At 32.4% G+C, this 17,684-nt stretch overlaps 1 protein-coding gene across 1 annotated transcript; it reads left to right on the forward strand.

Annotated features, from left to right (window-relative positions):
• The first annotated feature begins 7,693 nt into the window (after positions 1–7,693).
• Positions 7,694–9,777, forward strand: LOC110626151 (dof zinc finger protein DOF2.1). Its single transcript, XM_021771919.2, has 2 exons — positions 7,694–7,981; positions 8,721–9,777. Exons 1-2 carry the CDS (start codon positions 7,955–7,957, stop codon positions 9,555–9,557), a joined length of 864 nt encoding a protein of 287 aa, XP_021627611.1. The 5' UTR covers positions 7,694–7,954; the 3' UTR covers positions 9,558–9,777.
• Positions 9,778–17,684: the final 7,907 nt, after the last annotated feature.

The following is a 17,684-nucleotide window of genomic DNA, read 5'->3' on the forward strand; positions in this document are numbered from 1 at the left end:
CAAAACAATTGAATTAGAGTTATAATATTCACAACCAAGATAAATAGAAAACACAGCTTAAATCATCTGAAACTCTACCGAAATAAAATAAAATAAAAAGCTCATTTGTGAATAATTCCCAACAACACAAATAACCTATTACATCGTATACCCCATAGAAGCATCCGCTATCGAAAAGAAAAAAAAATATATAAACTCAAAAAAATCAAAACAGATCTTGTTTTATAAACTCTCATTTAAACCTAAAATTTAAACTAAAATTATTGTTAAATTTGGGTCAGGCCTAACTCACTCCAAAAACTAGATCAAGGGGAGGATTGTCTATGATCCATATAAGGGGCACATTATCCCTTTTCACAATCGATGTGGAATTCAACACACTCCTTCACGTTCAAAATTTTACTGGTGCGTGACATATTTATGGGAGGCCCAACATCGGATGGGGAGACTCTAATATCATATTAAATTTGAGTCAGGCTTAATTCACTCCAAAAACTAATTCAAGGGGGAGGATTGTCTATGATCCATATAAAGGGCACATTAACCCTTTTCATAACCGATGTAGAATTCAAAAATTATACAATCTAAAGAATTTCAAAATAGAAAAATCACAAAGTAAAGCGACTCTACTCTCAAGGTTTAACTCATTCCCATGCTCACGTTTTTTTTTCTGTCTTTTCTTTCTCTTAATGCCTAAAATTAATTAAGAAGCATTTGATTTGAGAGTTATTAAATTTACTGATTTATATAAAAATTAATTCATTGTAAATATATTTTTTATAATAATAATTAATATTATTTAAATTAATAAAAAAAATAAACAGAAAGAGATTATTTTTATACCTTGCTTGAGAAGAGAGGAGAGAATAAAGAGGTGGTGTGATGACGAGTAGGGCCCAGTGAAGACAAAGAAAGGCCATAAATAGAAGAGAGATGGTGGGGAATTCTCTAGTCTATACACAACATATGCATGACGTAGGCTAAATTATTTAATATTATTTATTTATTTATTGCGTAAATTGTAATAACTGTTATTATTGTTTCCTCGTAAACACAAATATTGGTGTCCTACGCGTAGTGGTAGCCGCATTTTGCAGCGAAGACCAATCTGCCACCTCTCTCTCATGTTACGCTATCCCTCCCTTGTCCGCCTGTCTCCTTCCAAACCCCTTTACTTTACTTTTGTTCATCGGTTACATAATTATTTCTTCCCTTTCAGCATTTTATTTAATCTTAAATTATGCTATTTGTAAATAATAATTTATTTAATTTTGTAATATTCCCATATTTAATATACGTTCAAAAAATAAAAGTTATTAATTTTAAGAATAATGTAGTATTGAGATAATATGATTACATGATATATAAATCAGAAATAACAATATAAATTTATTGATTTAGAGTTTACAATATTATTCGTTATAAAAAAAATTAAAGTTTAGAATATTTTTTTAAAAAAAAGTAATTAATATTCTTTTCATTATAAAAATATTTTTTATTAAGTAATTCTCTAAATGTTAAAACTATGAATTATGAGTCAAAAGTTCATTGTCTGAATAAGTGACCAGGTCTACTCAGCGGAGACTTGACATCTTCAGCGTGCTTGAGCCACGTTGGTCACGTTTTATCTTCCGCTCATGTCTTCCTCCCATTTACTAGTAATTGGCTGAGTCATTCATATATATGACTCCACACAATATTGATCAATAATATACGCTAATTTCACACGACTTCACTAGACAAATTCTTTTTTTTTTTTAATAAATTTTATTTTTTAAATTAAAACTAAATAATAAAAAATAAACTATCGTATTAAAAAAATATTTTATATGAAAAATACTTTATGTAAAGAATATTTTTTGATGAAAAATATTTTTTAAATATAAATTATTTTTCATAAAAAACAATGAAAATTTATTAATTAAATCCTCCTTTTTTTATGTAAACTTAAACTTTGAGTTTGATTGCGTCGATAATGGAACTTAATGAAATTATATGTAATTAAATTAAGTACAAAAGAGCCATTTGAAATAGGTGAAAAGGCTCAAGGACTTCAATGGGAAACCTGAGAAGATGTTTGTAGATATGTGCAAAGTCTTTGAAGGTTGATTATAGACCTTTTATTTTGAATAAAAAATTTCATAACAATTTAATTGAATTTATTTATTTATAATTCATAAAAATTTTATTTTTTTAAAAAATAAAATTATATATTATTTTGTAAAAATTTATTTAAATTTTTTATTATAAAATAAATCATTATCAGCCGAATCGAAGAGAAAAAAAATTCGAAAGTATATCATTTAGTCAAGTAATATTTTTATAGGACTACAATAATTCAAGAATTGATTAGCCTATTAAATCATTTTTTTATTATATTTTTTTAATTTATTTACTTATTATTTGATATGAATGGTTTTATAAGAAAAAAATTTAAATGAATTCTTATAAAATTAGTCATGATTTTATTTCGATATATGATAAAAAAATAAAAAAATTTCAAGTTAAAAATTATAAATTTTTTTATTTTAAATAAGAATTTTAAAAAAATTGAATTGAATTGAATTTTTATAAAATTTTTAATTTCAAATGGAAAGGTAGTGGTTTCTTAAGGATTAATTTCAGAATTCCAAATGTTTGCTGATACTAACAAAGTAATTAGATATTTAATTCCAAATATTAATTGGTAGTAGTAATTACCACATCAAAGTAATTTAAACTAGCACAAAGATTAAATAAAAAAAAGAAAGTTGAGATTTTTATTTTTAGACTAAATTAAAAAAACAGTCCAAAAAATAAATGAACTAATTAATCTTCTTAATTTTTGAGCTAAATCAACATTTAGCCTATATTTTTTTATATTTTTATTTTAAGTTGAGTTTAATTTTTTTAGCCAATTTGAATAAAAATAAGAAAATAAGTTAAATTGAACATCTCTAATAAATAAATAAAAAAACAAAATTAAATATTTAACATATGAAATTTGCTATTTCAATTTTACGGCTGATTTTTTTAAAAGTAGTTTACTTATTCTAATTTAATTAAGTTATTTTTTTAAATATATTTAAATCAAACAAAACCTAAATTTCTTTATATCTTTAAATAGGATTCCCACCTTCTCGTGAATTCTACGCTTCGTTAATTTTTTTTTAATATTGTCATAAAATTTTACCTTTGTCTTTGACTAATTTGTTATAATTTTTTTACTATAATTTTTACAGGCATGTAATACAATTTTATTATTAAAAGAAAAATTCTTAATTTCTCAAAAAATAAAAAAATATCAATTAAACATAAATAATTTTTATATCTTTTAAAAATTTTAATTTTTTTAATTGAATTACTCCTAATCATATAATACCTTAATATCAGTCAAAGCAAGACAAAGGGATTCCATAATCATATAAAAAATTTAATTTAACAACTAAATTACATCAAATTAATCTTACAGATATAATAAATTAATAAAAAATTGAAAAACTGAAAATTACTTTGTGGGTAGATGTTTCACACTTTTGAATTGAGACACTTGTGAATGCAAACAACAGATTACTGCTTTTGCTCTTTTCTTTTAAGACATAGAAAAATCAAAGTTGATAAAACCTAGACTGTAAGAAACATGAATCCAAACAATCCCATGCAGATTCTCTTGTGGGGATATATAATATGAAAGCTTCCTTTCTTAGCACCAGATGCTTTTAACATCCTGGCACAGTTTTCTAATCCTGCTTTTTTTAATTAATCAATTTAAAAAAAGAAAGAAAAATCATGGTACAGTGTTTTCTTTGACTGTTAATTTTGACCAGTCAACCTTCTTGACTGGTCCCTATGATGTTCCCTAGGCCCCACACATGCACCCCTTCTTTAGCCTGTCCCCACCAATATGTGTTTCCTGCTTGTGATGATCAAAACTTCCTGATTGGTTGATTTGTTTATTAAATTTTAGTTTAGGGTTAGGGCAAAATTTCTTAGGATCCAAAGAATAATCTAAACCAATGTGGAATCAATCATTGTTTGTTTATGATTTTCCACTTCAGACAGATTTGATAAGCTTAGAATTTTTGTTTGGTAAACATGGGATTTCTCGCCTGTCCAAGAATCTACCTCCATAAATGGAATTATATTTAATTTATTTTTAAAAAAAAGAATTATTGAGGCCGACAAGCTAACTAAATTGCTTAGAGGTATGTTTCATTTATTACTCTCCTCTCAATTTTAAAAAATATATTATATGAATTAAATAATAATTTTTTTATTTATTTTAAAATAAATTTTTTAAAATATAAATACATGTCCTATAAATTTGAAAAAAATTAAAAAAATTTATAATAAAGAGAGAGATAAGCATGGGACTGTGTTAATTAATTGTAATTTTATATTTATTTAGGTAAGAATCATGATGTGAGTGGACTGCATGTGGATTTGCAAATTATCTTATTTTTTTAGATTTGGATAAAACAAATATAAAGAATAGCACACAAGTCCTAAACATGATTTTTAATTTTTTTTTTAACATAATGCTTCAATTCTCATTGATAAATAATGAACATGGATAGAGAGAGAGAGAGAGAGAGAGCAAATGATTAATATAATAAAAGAAACAAAAGAAATAGACCACTGTATCTGCTTTGTCTAAGATGATGGATTTGGTCCTAAAAACGAGATGGGAATCCAGAGGAAAATACAATTATTTCATTTTCTCTAAACATTCTCTTGTCTATATTCAAAGTTTCACACCAATTTTGGAAGATATTGTTTCAGGTTTTGTCTTTAAATTTAAGGAAAATATATTAATTAATATTGTCTCACGAGTTTATGTTTTTATTTTTATACATATTTTTGTAAATTTTTTATTTTAATAAGCTACAAACACACTGTCATTGGATAAAATTATAAGTTACAATCCTATTTTATATGAGTAACGTTGATGATTCTGAGATTTAGGGGTCATGAGATTATAATAGTTGACTTGAATAATTTAATTTGAAAATAGTAAATGAATTGAATTTAGTTTTGAATTTAATTAAGAGGATATTAAATGAAAGTAATAGAGCTGGATGATAATTTGGAGAGATTAAAATTAAGAGAATATTAAATGAAAGTAATAACAAAACAGAAAATAAATTTATGCATCAATAATTCACACACATTTAATTTATTTTATGATATTATCATTTGTATATTACTATTTTAATCCATCACTTGTAATCTGCCTTTTTTTTTTAATTATAAAATTTTCAAATTCATTAACTCGATTAATTTAAATCGAGTTAGATTGACCTATTAATTTAATTAAATTTTCTCATTAATATTGAATAATTCATACTAAATTACTCTTGAAATTAGTATATTTTAGTTTTTTAATTATACTAAATATACATATTAATAAATTAGTGTTTTGAAATATAGAACAATTTTATAATTTGAAATAGATGAAAAAGCAAAGTAAGACTATATCTATAAGATAAAAGGAATACATTATTAAAATTAAAAAAAATTACTATTTAATTTTTATGATATAAAAAAATTATTAATTAATTTTTTAATTTTAAAAAAACATTAAAACGTCTTAAAAAATTCACTAGTTAATTTTTTCATTAAATTTATTATTAAATATTTTACTATTTAGTCTATATAATTTTAAAAAATATATTAATTAGTTTATTAAATTTTTAAAAAATTTACTAATTAGTTTATTCGTATCAGTAATATTTTAAATTTTTTTATAATATTTAACGGTTAAAATTAACAGATAATTAATTAATATACTTTTAAAATTTTAAAATATTTTAATATATTTTTAAAATTAAAAAATCAATTAAAAAATTTTTCTATATCATAAAAAATTAATATATTATAAAAATTAAATAATAATTTTATTTAAAAATTATTTGAGAAATATATGTGTTTTTTTTTTGTTGCATATATTTATGTTGGATAGTGAGATATACATGTGATGTGGATATGAAATAAATATAAAAATAGTAGAAGTAGAAGGAGAATTGCACTTGCATACAATATAATAATATAATACTAATAGATAGAGAATGATTGTGGGAAATTAGGGTTAGATCCCAAAACACTTCAGAAAGCGAGAGATGAGCTTCACTCTTCACACATTCACATGCCATTCCACCAATCCATCAACCCCAACCAAATTCCCATTGTGCCCTATCTCCCATTATTTGCCATCAATGACCAACCAAATCAAAACAAACTTCAATTTTTTTTATATTATATTATTATATATCAAAAGAATTAAAATAAAATTCTTATTTCCACCTTCTAATATAAAAAAAAATATTAATGAATTTTTCTAAAATTTTATAAAATTTATTAATTAATTTGTTCAATAATTTTAACAGTTAAATATTATAAAAAAATATAATATACTTTTAATATAAATAAATTTATTAGTAAATATATTTATAAAATTAAAATATTAAATGTTTTATACGACACGTACTAAATAAAAAATATTTAATAATAGAAATTAATAAAAAAATTAATTAATAAATATTTTAAAATTTTAATATAATTTTAAAATAAAATATTAATTAATAAATTTTTTTATAATACAAGAATTAAATAATAATTTTTTCAAAATTATTATCCTCACTCCCATCCATGTCTCTATCACTTGTGTTCCCTTACCTTGCGTTCCTTTGAACATCATTATAAAATGTCCACATCACCACAGCCTTCAGTATTCACACACAACACAAACCCACCAATCCAATCACTATTCAAATCCCATTGCCTGTATTATTCTGTCAATCAATTTCATTATACTTGTTCACTGGGTCCCCCTTCTACCCCCACCCCCTTCCAAAATTCTCACAAAATTTGTTCTTTCGTACACCAAATATCTATGTGGTGTTTCCATATTTACCTTATATTTATTTTAATTTAAAATTTAAATCTCTGGCGTTTCTTCTGAATTTATTCATCAAAAAATAACAAAACGTTATTAAAATTTATTTGACCAATACTTTTATCGCCAGACTGACTTACGGTTAATTTTCCAAAACCGATACCAACTTTATAAATTTTATTGTATTTTACAGTCGTGTAATACCTTATTGTATAAGTTAAACAAATTTAAATTCTAACTGTCCTTCTATAATTTTTTATTTTATTTATGAAAAAAATTCAAGTTAGCGAAATTAATTATTTAATTATTTATTTTTAAAACACATTAATTAATTCTCACTTTTTTAAATCAGTAATCATTTAATATGAATTATATAGGTTAAATAGTTATAATTTTAAATTACAATGATTTATATAATGTTTACACTGCAGGGATTGCATATTTATTTCTTTAAAATTATATAAATCAGATAATAATATTTTAAAATTACAAGAATTAATTAAAAATGGTAACATTTTAATTATTCATCACATTATTGATATAGTTAACGTAGTTAAAAGTTAAATATTAAATAGTGAATAAATTATTAAAAATTAATATAGAAGGAAGAGGAGGGGGTGGTGGAGGATGGGGACCACCAAAGTGAGAGAGTGGGGTCCATGCATAGTTGCATCCACGCGAGAGTGGGACCCACAGAGGAGGGACCTATGGATGGAGGAAGGGAGGTGGAGGGTGGTGGCTGGCTGGCTATTATTCTATGATGAAAAAAGAATCCGTTACAGATGCACAGGTTTGTTTACAAGGAAGGAAAGGACTAGAATTTTCTTCTCTCTTTCAAATACTATTTATTTATTTTTTTAATTTTATTTGCTTCCTCTGCGCGCAAGCTTATATAACAAACATAGATCATCTCGTACGGCAACTTCATCATTAGGTCGACTGCTTTATATATTTAGATTGTTGCCCTTGTTTCCTCACTTTGCTTCCTCTCTCTCTCTCTCCATCCTTCTCTTTGATAGACGTGTTGTGTATACATTTCTTTAAGCGTCAAGAAAGAGGGCTGATTGGTTCTTTGCATGGATGGATCCTTCAAGTGGACAACAGCAGGTAGGATCTTCATCAGCAGAGAACATATGTTTCCATTACTGATGCATATGCTACTGTTCTTCGGTTTTTTTTTTTTCCCTCTCTTTCTCCTCGCTTTAATTATTTATTTTCAGTTTTCTTTTATCCTTTTTCTAGTTCTTAGTGGATTTGTTTGGAGTTTTATAGGAGTTTTGCTCCTTGCCCAGTAGAACTAGATGTGTTATTGTTCACTTCTGTTGAGCTTCTCACTTTGGAATGGAGGTAATTGATCAATAGATACAATTACTAGGAAAATTTTTTTTCTTTTTTTTTTCTTCCTTAAGAATAAAAAGAGTAAAGTGGTCTCCTTTTTCCTTAATTGTTTTCATTTCCCCTTCTGTGGTTCATGCCAGATCTTTGGCTTCTGAGTTTGAAACTAGCTAGCATCATTTCACACTTGATTTCCAAGCAAGAACTGATTTCTGATTTTAATTTTCTTGAGAAAATGTTTGAGCTAGTAGGTAAGAGTTTCAAGAAAAAAAAAAAAAGAAAACCTCTAATCTCTCAATTTTAGCCTCTGACAATGAAATAGGTGAAAGAAAGCATGGTTGTTTTTCTTTAGCAATTGGGCTTTGATAATTAGTGTCATTAATGGGTGTGAATGATTTCTTGCAATTACTTCCATATCAAGTGGGAAAAAGATCAAGATGAATTTTCTGAGAAAATTTGAAGTGATTTTCATGCAATGTGATCTAATAAGTAATGTTTTTGTTCAATTCAGGAAATGGCTTCACATTCAATTGAAAACATGCTGGTTTGTTCAAAACCTCATCAAGAAAGGAAGCCAAGACCTCAACCAGAACAAGCTCTCAAGTGTCCAAGATGTGATTCCACAAACACCAAATTTTGTTACTACAACAACTACAGCCTTTCTCAGCCAAGATACTTCTGCAAATCATGCAGGAGATATTGGACAAAAGGTGGCACACTGAGGAATGTTCCAGTAGGTGGAGGTTGCAGGAAGAACAAAAGATCATCATCATCTTCATCAAAAAAGACTCAAGATCATCACCAATTAACTCCTAATACCCACCCTCTCTCTAGCCTCCCACCTTTAGCTTATGACTCCAATGATCTCAGTCTTGCCTTTGCTAGGCTCCATCATCAGTCTACTGGGCAGTTAGGGTTTGATGATCAGCATGATCTGTCTATTTTGGGAAACCCAAATAGTCACACATCAGCTGCAACTCCTTCCTTGTTTGAAGCTCTGAGATATGGGTTTCTTGATTCACAAAGCAATAATTTGCAAAATTTGTATTATGGATATGGAAATGGGAACATGGGTGAAGTGGAAGATAGTGGGATTTGTAATGTTAGTGGGGAAATGATGATGCCTTATGAAGATATGAGTGGTGCAGCCACACAAGCTGTGACAGTGACAACAATGAAGCAAGAACTGTGCAATGGCAGAGAAGATGAGAATAGCAAGCTTTTGTGGGGCTTCCCATGGCAGATCAATGGAAATGGGATTGGTGGTGAGCTTGATCCAGGAAGAGAAAACTGGAATACACTTGGTGGTTCAGCTTGGCATGGACTTCTTAATAGTCCTCTAATGTAGTTAGACATAAATTTGTCTAGCCTAGCCTAGCCTATATAAAAATACTTGCAAGCAAAATCCCAAGAAGCAAACATAATTTTCTTCTCCTTTTTGGGAATCAAATCTCAGTTTTAGCCACCCCTTTGAGAGTTTTTGTGTTGAAGAGCTATGATTCGTCACCTGAATCATGCATCTATTTTTGTTTTATTATTTTTATTATAATTTTTGCTCTTTGCTCCTATTATTGGTTCATATATAATGCGGCTTAAATCGTTTTTGACTCTTTGACCAAGAGATTGTCTGAAAATGAAAGGGTTGATGTCTAATCGGTAGCCAAATTAGTAACTGATATAGATGGGCGAACTTAGAATCTATTAGAACATAATTCAGTATTTAGAGAATTACATATTTATCTTTGATTATTATTATACTATAAAAAAATTAAATTAGTTATTTATTCATGAAATTCGATATTATCGATTAATAAATAATTAATTATATATTTATAAAAAAATTAACTATTGATAACGGTTAAACGATGAAAATTAAACTCATTGTATGAAATTTGATATTATCGACTAATTAATAATTAATTATATATTTATAAGGAAAAAGTTAACAATTAATAACGGCTAAATGATAAAGGTTAAACTCACGTAAACGGGACGAGTCTTAATTTTAATTATTTTTTATTTAAATAATAAATTTAATTTGAATAATAATTATATTATTATAATATAATTGAGAATTGAATTATAACCGTATCATTAATAATAAATCAATGAAATTTAATTAAAAGTAACTTTTATCCCACCGACGAAATATGAATCATATCAGTGTATATACTAATGAAATTTGATATTTGTTTGGTAACCAAGTGAGGAACTTGCAGAGGTTGATAATACATTATTTCCAATTTAGAGAAAAGGGTTAAAGAAGGTGACTGTGATGTTTCATGGTTTGGGTTACAGTCTGAAGTCTCTGAAAAACATATTGAAAGATGGTAATTGCCTTTAAATGAGTGTGTGATTTTCAAGATATTCTAACATGATTGCTTCTTATTTTTAGGTAGATTCTACCAAATAAAATATTTATTTATTAATTGAGAGTTGATAATAATAGTAATTTTTATCAAGCTTTAGAATTTCAGTGAGCAAACCCACTTGGGTATGGATTTTCTTGTCTCATCAGACCAAAATCTAAGTTAAGATTTGGGCGTGAGAGAATAGTCAGTAACCAGTTTACACTATAATTAAAATAATATTAATTATATGCGACGAATTTAATAAGAATTACAGCAGACAGTGACAGTTTAGAAATTAAGGTTGGAATTCTTTGTCAGGCACAGCGTTTTGCTTTATTTTTTTAATCATAATGTGTCGTTTTTATTTATTAGGTATGGCATTGGATTGGATTAGCAAATTGTATAATCGAATCGAGCCCAACTGAATTTTTAAAATTCAAGCTGATTTATTAAAATATTTTATAAGTTCAAATTCAAATTTGAATTCGATTTGAACTTTAATATTAAATTTGAGTTTGACTAAAATATTAAATACTATAATCGAGTTCAACTCGTGAAAAACTCGTTTAAATTAATAACGAGTCTAATTAAAATTTGACCTTAAAAATTTAATTAAAAAGCTCATTTAAATTAATAACGAATCTAATTTAAATTTAAACTCAAAATTTAATTAAAAAGCTTGTTAACAAAATTTAATTAATTTAAATTTTTAAATATTAAAATTTTAAATTAAAAAGTTAAAAAAGATTTTAATAAAATTAAATACAATTTAATTAAAATCTAATATAACAAAATAATAGAAAGTGAAATCTGTATTTATAGAAGAGTTTTAACTTTCTATCTCTATAAGTTTCTGATATGAGATAAGGGATATTGTTTCGGTAACCTGCAAATACCTTATAAGTAAACGTCTGTGAAAGTGGGTTTGTTGCCGTTGAGAATCAATAATTAATTTTTTTATTATTTAAATTTTAATATTTAAATCTTTTATTTTTTTATTATTTAAGTTTTAATATTTAAATATTTATTTAGTTATTTATAACATCAAATAATATTTATTATTCAAATACTAATTATAAACTTTTAATTAATTATGTAAAATATATTTAATATAAGATTAAATTTAGTAATTATTTATTTAAATATTTATATTATATGAAAAGTTAATTGAAATATATATAATAAATATATAAATTTATACATAAATAGTCTATACATATTAATAGACATTATTATATAAAATTTATTAATATATTATAATTTATATTAAATTATTTTATTGTATAAAAAATGCTATGCATATACTATAAATATAAAATATTACATAAAATAAATATATTAATATAATACTCGGCTAGACTCCGATATCGGAATTCCTACCGCCCGGTGGAATCTCGGATGTCGGAAACCCTAGAAGGGTAAAACCATGTTTTCATGAAATGTTTTAATGTTTTTGATGATTTTAAATGAAAAGGAAATGAGTTTTTGCATGAAAACAACTTTGGAGGAAAACTCAGGTTCGGCCGCCGAACATGCATGCTTTTCGGGTGAGCCTTAGGCCCCCGAAGGCATAAGTGAGGGAAGCCCAGGTTCGGCCGCCGAACCTCAAGTTCGGCCGCCGAACATGGCATGCATGCGGAGGCACTTTCGGCCCCCGAACGTGGCCTGACCAGCCACTATAAAAGGGTCCCTTAGCTGAAAACGGGCGAGTTTTTTCCCCATTTTCGGCCAAGGTGAGTTCACCGCCGTTCCTCACCGATCTTTGATGTATTTCCTCTAGATCTTTCAAGTTTTTCATTTGTTTTAACTTTGTTTTGAAGATTTGAGCTTTTGAGCAAAGTTTTTGGAACTTGGAGGTTCAAGAACTCAAAAATCTCCCACCTCCGAGTTTAGGACGTCTCTCTCTCGATCTTCAAGAGGTAAGAGCCGATCTTAAGCTCATTTCATGTTTAAAGTAAGTTTTATGCAAGATCTATGGGGTAGAATGCATGTTTAGCTCATAGTTAGGTTTTTGAGTTAATGTTATGTTTTGAGCAATGTATGTTGGATTTGTGTTGTTGTTGTGTGTTGTAGTTGGGGTTTTAGGTAGTTTGAAACCCCTAGGAGTCAATGTATGTATATTTGCATGATTTGGATGAGTTATATGCATGTTGGAATGGAAGGGAGAAGTTTTTGTGCAAAGGGAGCCAAGTTTCTGCCCTTTGGCAGAAACCAGGTTCGGCAGCCGAAGGAACTTTCGGCCGCCGAACATGGCTGGGAAGGCAGGCCTTTCGGCTGCCGAAGTTGCCCCCGAAAAGAGACTTTCGTCTCTGTCTGGGACTTTCGGCCGCCGAAGGTGCCGCCGAACCTGCCCTGTTCTGCCTTCTTTTGCATGTTTTTGCATGATTGTTTTGAGGTGTTTTAGGGGGTTTTTGGGGGATGTTTTTAGAGTTATGTTCTAGTTGTTTGGTCCCTCATTTGAGTCCACCTGTGTAGGTTCAGACCCGAGGAACCGAGGACCCCAGCAGTGAGTTCAGCTGCTTCTGAGTCAGTAGAGCTTCGGCCAGAGGTGAGTAGAATAAACCTTTATGTTTTTAAAGCAAATGAATTATACAGTTGAACATGTTCATGCATCATGAATGCCATGTGATGAATTAGGTTGTTTGCATTAGAATTCACGAATATGTTGCATTGCATTTATGATGTTGATGTGGATTGGTTATTGAATGATCATTTAGTCCTTATATGGTATGATGATGCTACGGCATGATATGGTATGGAAGTCCAGGTTGTACCCATTCTACGTCCCTGGCACTATGTAAGAGAAAGTCCAGGTTGTACCCATTCTACATCCCTGGCACATTGGTATGTTATGATATGTTATGTTAAGAGAAAGACCGGTTGTACCCATTCTACGTCCCGGCACTTTGAAATGTAGAGGACTATTGGTGACAATACCATCCGAGATGTGATTTGTTGTGATGTGTTGCATTACATGATGGCATGAGGTTTTAAATGTTATTCTCTATTATTCTGCTCACTGGGCTCTAGTAGCTCACCCCTTTTCCCTAATCCCCCAGGATTGCAGGTACGGGCTAGACAGAGAAGTCAATAAGAGTAAAGTCATATGCTGTAATAGATAGGAAGTGGACATGATAAATTGTATAATGATGTAAAGTTTGTATAGTCATGTTATGTATAATGATATTGAGGATTAGAAGTTGTGCTTGACCCTATGGATGTTGTTATCCCTTTTAAATACATGATCTTAGATGTTTTATGATATAGATGGTAGCCAACTCAACGCATGTATATCGCCCATTGGGGCATTGATGAGATCCCACAAAGGGGTCAAGTTTATGATTATGATTATGTTTAGTGCATGAACAGGTTGAGTTTGGTGTATGAGGAATGAATAAAAGAAAAGTTTTAATTTTTATGTATGATTGTTGATCATGTATGGGATTAAACAGGTTTACAGGTTTCATGTCAGGCTTGCTACGGGTCCCGGCGGCCTTAAGCCGATCTGGATCCTAGCGCCGGTAGCGGTCCGATTTTCGGGTCGTTATAGAATGGTATCAGAGCCCTAGGTTCATATGGTCGGACCTAGAGTGTCGGGCTCATAGATGTTATAGAAGTTCAAGCACAATAGGAAGATCATGTCCACTAGGATAGGATGTGGAGTCCTGTCTTGCTTGATGATGTGAAATGCCATGATTATATGCATGTGCATTAATGATATGTGATGTATGTGATGAGGGTTCATGTGTGCCCACATGAACCATATGATGCTAATGTTTGCTTGTTATGTGCTGCCTTTCAGAAAACAGGATGAGAGGAACTCGTCGATCAGCAAGATTGACTGGAGTACCACCTGAGGATGAGGGCATGAGCGCCCGTCCTCCTACATTGCCTAGGGCAATGTCTAGTAGGTCTAACAGAGAAAGAGCAGTAAGAGACCCTAGAAGGTCTCTGGATCTGGGTAGGAGCAGATCAGTGAGGGGAATAGTTCAGGGAGGAATGTCAGAAGGCATGGGGGATGATATGGATGTAGAGCAGAGGAGGGATGGCAGTCTGGGAGTTAGCATGTCAGAAGAGGGAATGGGAGAGTCCCAATGAGGCACTCAGGCCTCGGGATATGTTCAGCCACCCTATTACCCACACTTCTCACAAAATTCCGGGTATTCAATGGGAGGCACATCGGATTACCCTAGCTTCACCCCTTATCCCACACAGATGCCATACCCACCCTACTACCCACCATATTCACAATACCCAATGTATCCACCTCCACCCTACTATCCAAATCCAGCAAACCCTACCTCAGAAAATGTTGCACCACCTCCACCACCTACAGAACCAGCAGCCCCAGTTACCCAACCTTCTAGACCTATCTCAGCCAGTGGGAGCAAGGTCAAGATGACCGACTACATGAAATTGGGTGCTCCTCAGTATGAAAAAGGGGATGACCCGTTTGTGTATCTGGAAAAGGTTAAGGTGATCACAGATGAGATTGGGGCTGATGATAGTAGAGCCATTCAGATGGCTGGGTTCACTCTTAAGTGTAAGAAGGCACGAGAGTGGTTCAAGAATTATGTGAACCCCAGAGTAGACAGCATGTCTTGGGAGGAGTTTGCAAACGAGTTTGCAAACGAGTTTGCAGGATGGGCTTTCCCAGATAGTTCAAGGGAGATGAAGATGATAGAGTTTGAGCAGTTGAGGCAGACCGATGATATGGGTGTAGAGGAGTTCACAGACAGATTCTTGAAGCTGTTGCCATTTGCAGGGCAAAACCTTGACACGGATCAGAAAAGGTCAAGGAGGTATATCATGAAACTCCACTCCAGATATTCCTCCTTGATCCAGTCAGCAGATAGGGAGAGCTTCCACGCCATAGTGGATATGGCCCGGAAAATGGAGGCCAGTGCCATCGTTCAGGGAACAGTTAAGCAGTCAGTGGCACAACCTTCTGGTTCCAAGACCCCAGGCTCTTCTTCTCTGAGTGCAGCAGCTTCAGGTAGCAAAAAGTGGAGTAACACCACTAGAAAGCCCAAGAAGAACAAGTTTTGGAACAAGGTCAAGTCCAGTCTGGGACTAGGGAGTGGCTCAAGCTCTGGCGCGGATAATGCAGTTTGTGCAAAGTGTGGTAGGCTACACAAGGGAGTTTGTCGGGCTGGGACAGCAGCCTGCTTCAGATGCGGGCAAGAGGGACACATGGCTCGGGAGTGTCCTAGGGCAGCTTTTGGAGCACAGTCTCAGCAGACAGCTTCTGGTAGTGTGGCTCAGCCAGCAGCTCCAGCCATGACTCAGGCCAGTGGCAGAGGCAGAGGGAGAGGGGCAGCCTCTTCTTCAGCGGGTTTCAGAGGTGAAGGTCCATCAGCTTCAGCACGGATCTTCACGATGACTCAGCAGGAGGCAGATGCATCTAACACCGTGGTGGCAGGTAATTTAGTCATTGGTTGTTCAGATGTGTATGCCTTGATGGACCCTGTGCATCTCATTCTTTTATTGCTCCGAGAGCCGTCCAGAGGTTGGGGTTGATGATCTCTGAGTTAAAGTGTCCTCTCTGGGTCAGTGGACCCAAGTGTGATCCATCAGTGGCAAGTCAGTCTGCCAATGTAGTCCTGTGTTTGTTGAGGGAAGATGCTTGTCCGCCGACCTGGTGGTTCTAGATTTGACAGATTTTGATGTCATTCTAGGGATGGACTGGTTATCTACCCATGGTGCTACCTTGGACTGCAGGGACAAGGTAGTCAGGTTCAGAGGTCAGGATGGGTCAGAGGTTGTCTTCAGGGGAGACAGGAGGGGTACACCTAGAGGTCTGATATCAGCTCTTCAGGCTCGTAGGTTGCTTAGGAAGGGATGTCAGGGGTATTTGGCTCATGTGAGAGAGCTTAGCAGTCAGGTTAGAGAGCCCACCTCGGTGCCAGTGGTTAGAGAGTTTCTAGACGTCTTCCCAGACGGGCTACCAGGTTTACCACCTGCTAGGGAGATAGAGTTCGAGATAGAATTGATGCCTGGAACCCGACCGATCTCTATCCCTCCCTACAGGATGGCTCCAGCCGAGTTGAAGGAATTCAAGGAACAGTTGCAAGAGCTAGTAGAAAAGGGCTTCATTCGACCGAACACCTCACCTTGGGGTGCACCAGTCTTGTTCGTGAGAAAGAAGGATGGATCCCTTAGGCTTTGTATCGACTACAGGCAGTTGAACAAAGTCATTACCAAGAATAAGTACCCGTTGCCTAGGATCGACGATCTATTTGACCAGCTAGCCGGAGCAGGTTGTTTCTCCAAAATAGATCTGAGATCGGGGTACCATCAGCTAAGGATAAGGGAGGAGGATGTGCCGAAGACAGCCTTTAGGACCAGATAAGGGCATTATGAGTTCCTTGTAATGCCGTTCGGGTTAACCAACGCCCCTGCAGCATTCATGGATCTCATGAATAGAGTGTTTAGCCAATACCTGGATCATTTCGTTATTGTCTTCATTGATGATATCTTAGTGTATTCCAGGAATGCAGAGGAGCATGCCCATCATCTGCAGTTGGTTTTGCAGACCTTGAGGGAACATGGCTTGTATGCCAAGTTCTCTAAGTGTGAGTTCTGGCTGAGGAGCATTTCGTTCTTGGGACATGTAGTGTCAGAGAATGGGATAGAGGTGGACCCCAAGAAGACAGAAACTGTGGCTAACTGGCCTAGACCCACTTCAGTGACGGAGATCAGGAGTTTCTTGGGTTTGGCAGGTTACTACAGGAGGTTCGTTCAGGACTTCTCGAAAATAGCAACTCCTCTGACCAGGTTGACCAGGAAGAATCAGAAGTTTGCGTGGACCGACCAGTGCGAAGAGAGTTTTGAAGAACTTAAGAAGAGGTTGACTTCAGCACCAGTTTTAGCTCTGTCATCTAGTGATGAGGACTTTACAATCTTTTGTGATGCGTCCCATATGGGACTGGGTTGTGTACTGATGCAGAATGAGAGGGTGATTGCTTATGCTTCTAGGCAGCTGAAGAAGCATGAGTTGAATTACCCCACACATGACCTGGAGATGGCAGTAGTAATCTTGGCACTCAAGATGTGGAGGCACTACCTCTATGGGGTAAAATGTGAGATCTTTACAGATCATAAGAGCCTGCAGTACATCCTGA

Source organism: Manihot esculenta, chromosome 11 (assembly GCF_001659605.2).
Source record: "Manihot esculenta cultivar AM560-2 chromosome 11, M.esculenta_v8, whole genome shotgun sequence".
Classification (NCBI taxonomy): Eukaryota; Viridiplantae; Streptophyta; class Magnoliopsida; order Malpighiales; family Euphorbiaceae; genus Manihot; species Manihot esculenta.

Excerpts from the sequence above, each read along its gene's own strand:
- LOC110626151 (XM_021771919.2), top strand. The coding sequence starts at position 7,955 with ATGGATCCTTCAAGTGGACAACAGCAG. Across the intron at positions 7,982-8,720 it reads CTTCAAGTGGACAACAGCAG|GAAATGGCTTCACATTCAAT; the intron begins GTAGGATCTTCA and ends TGTTCAATTCAG.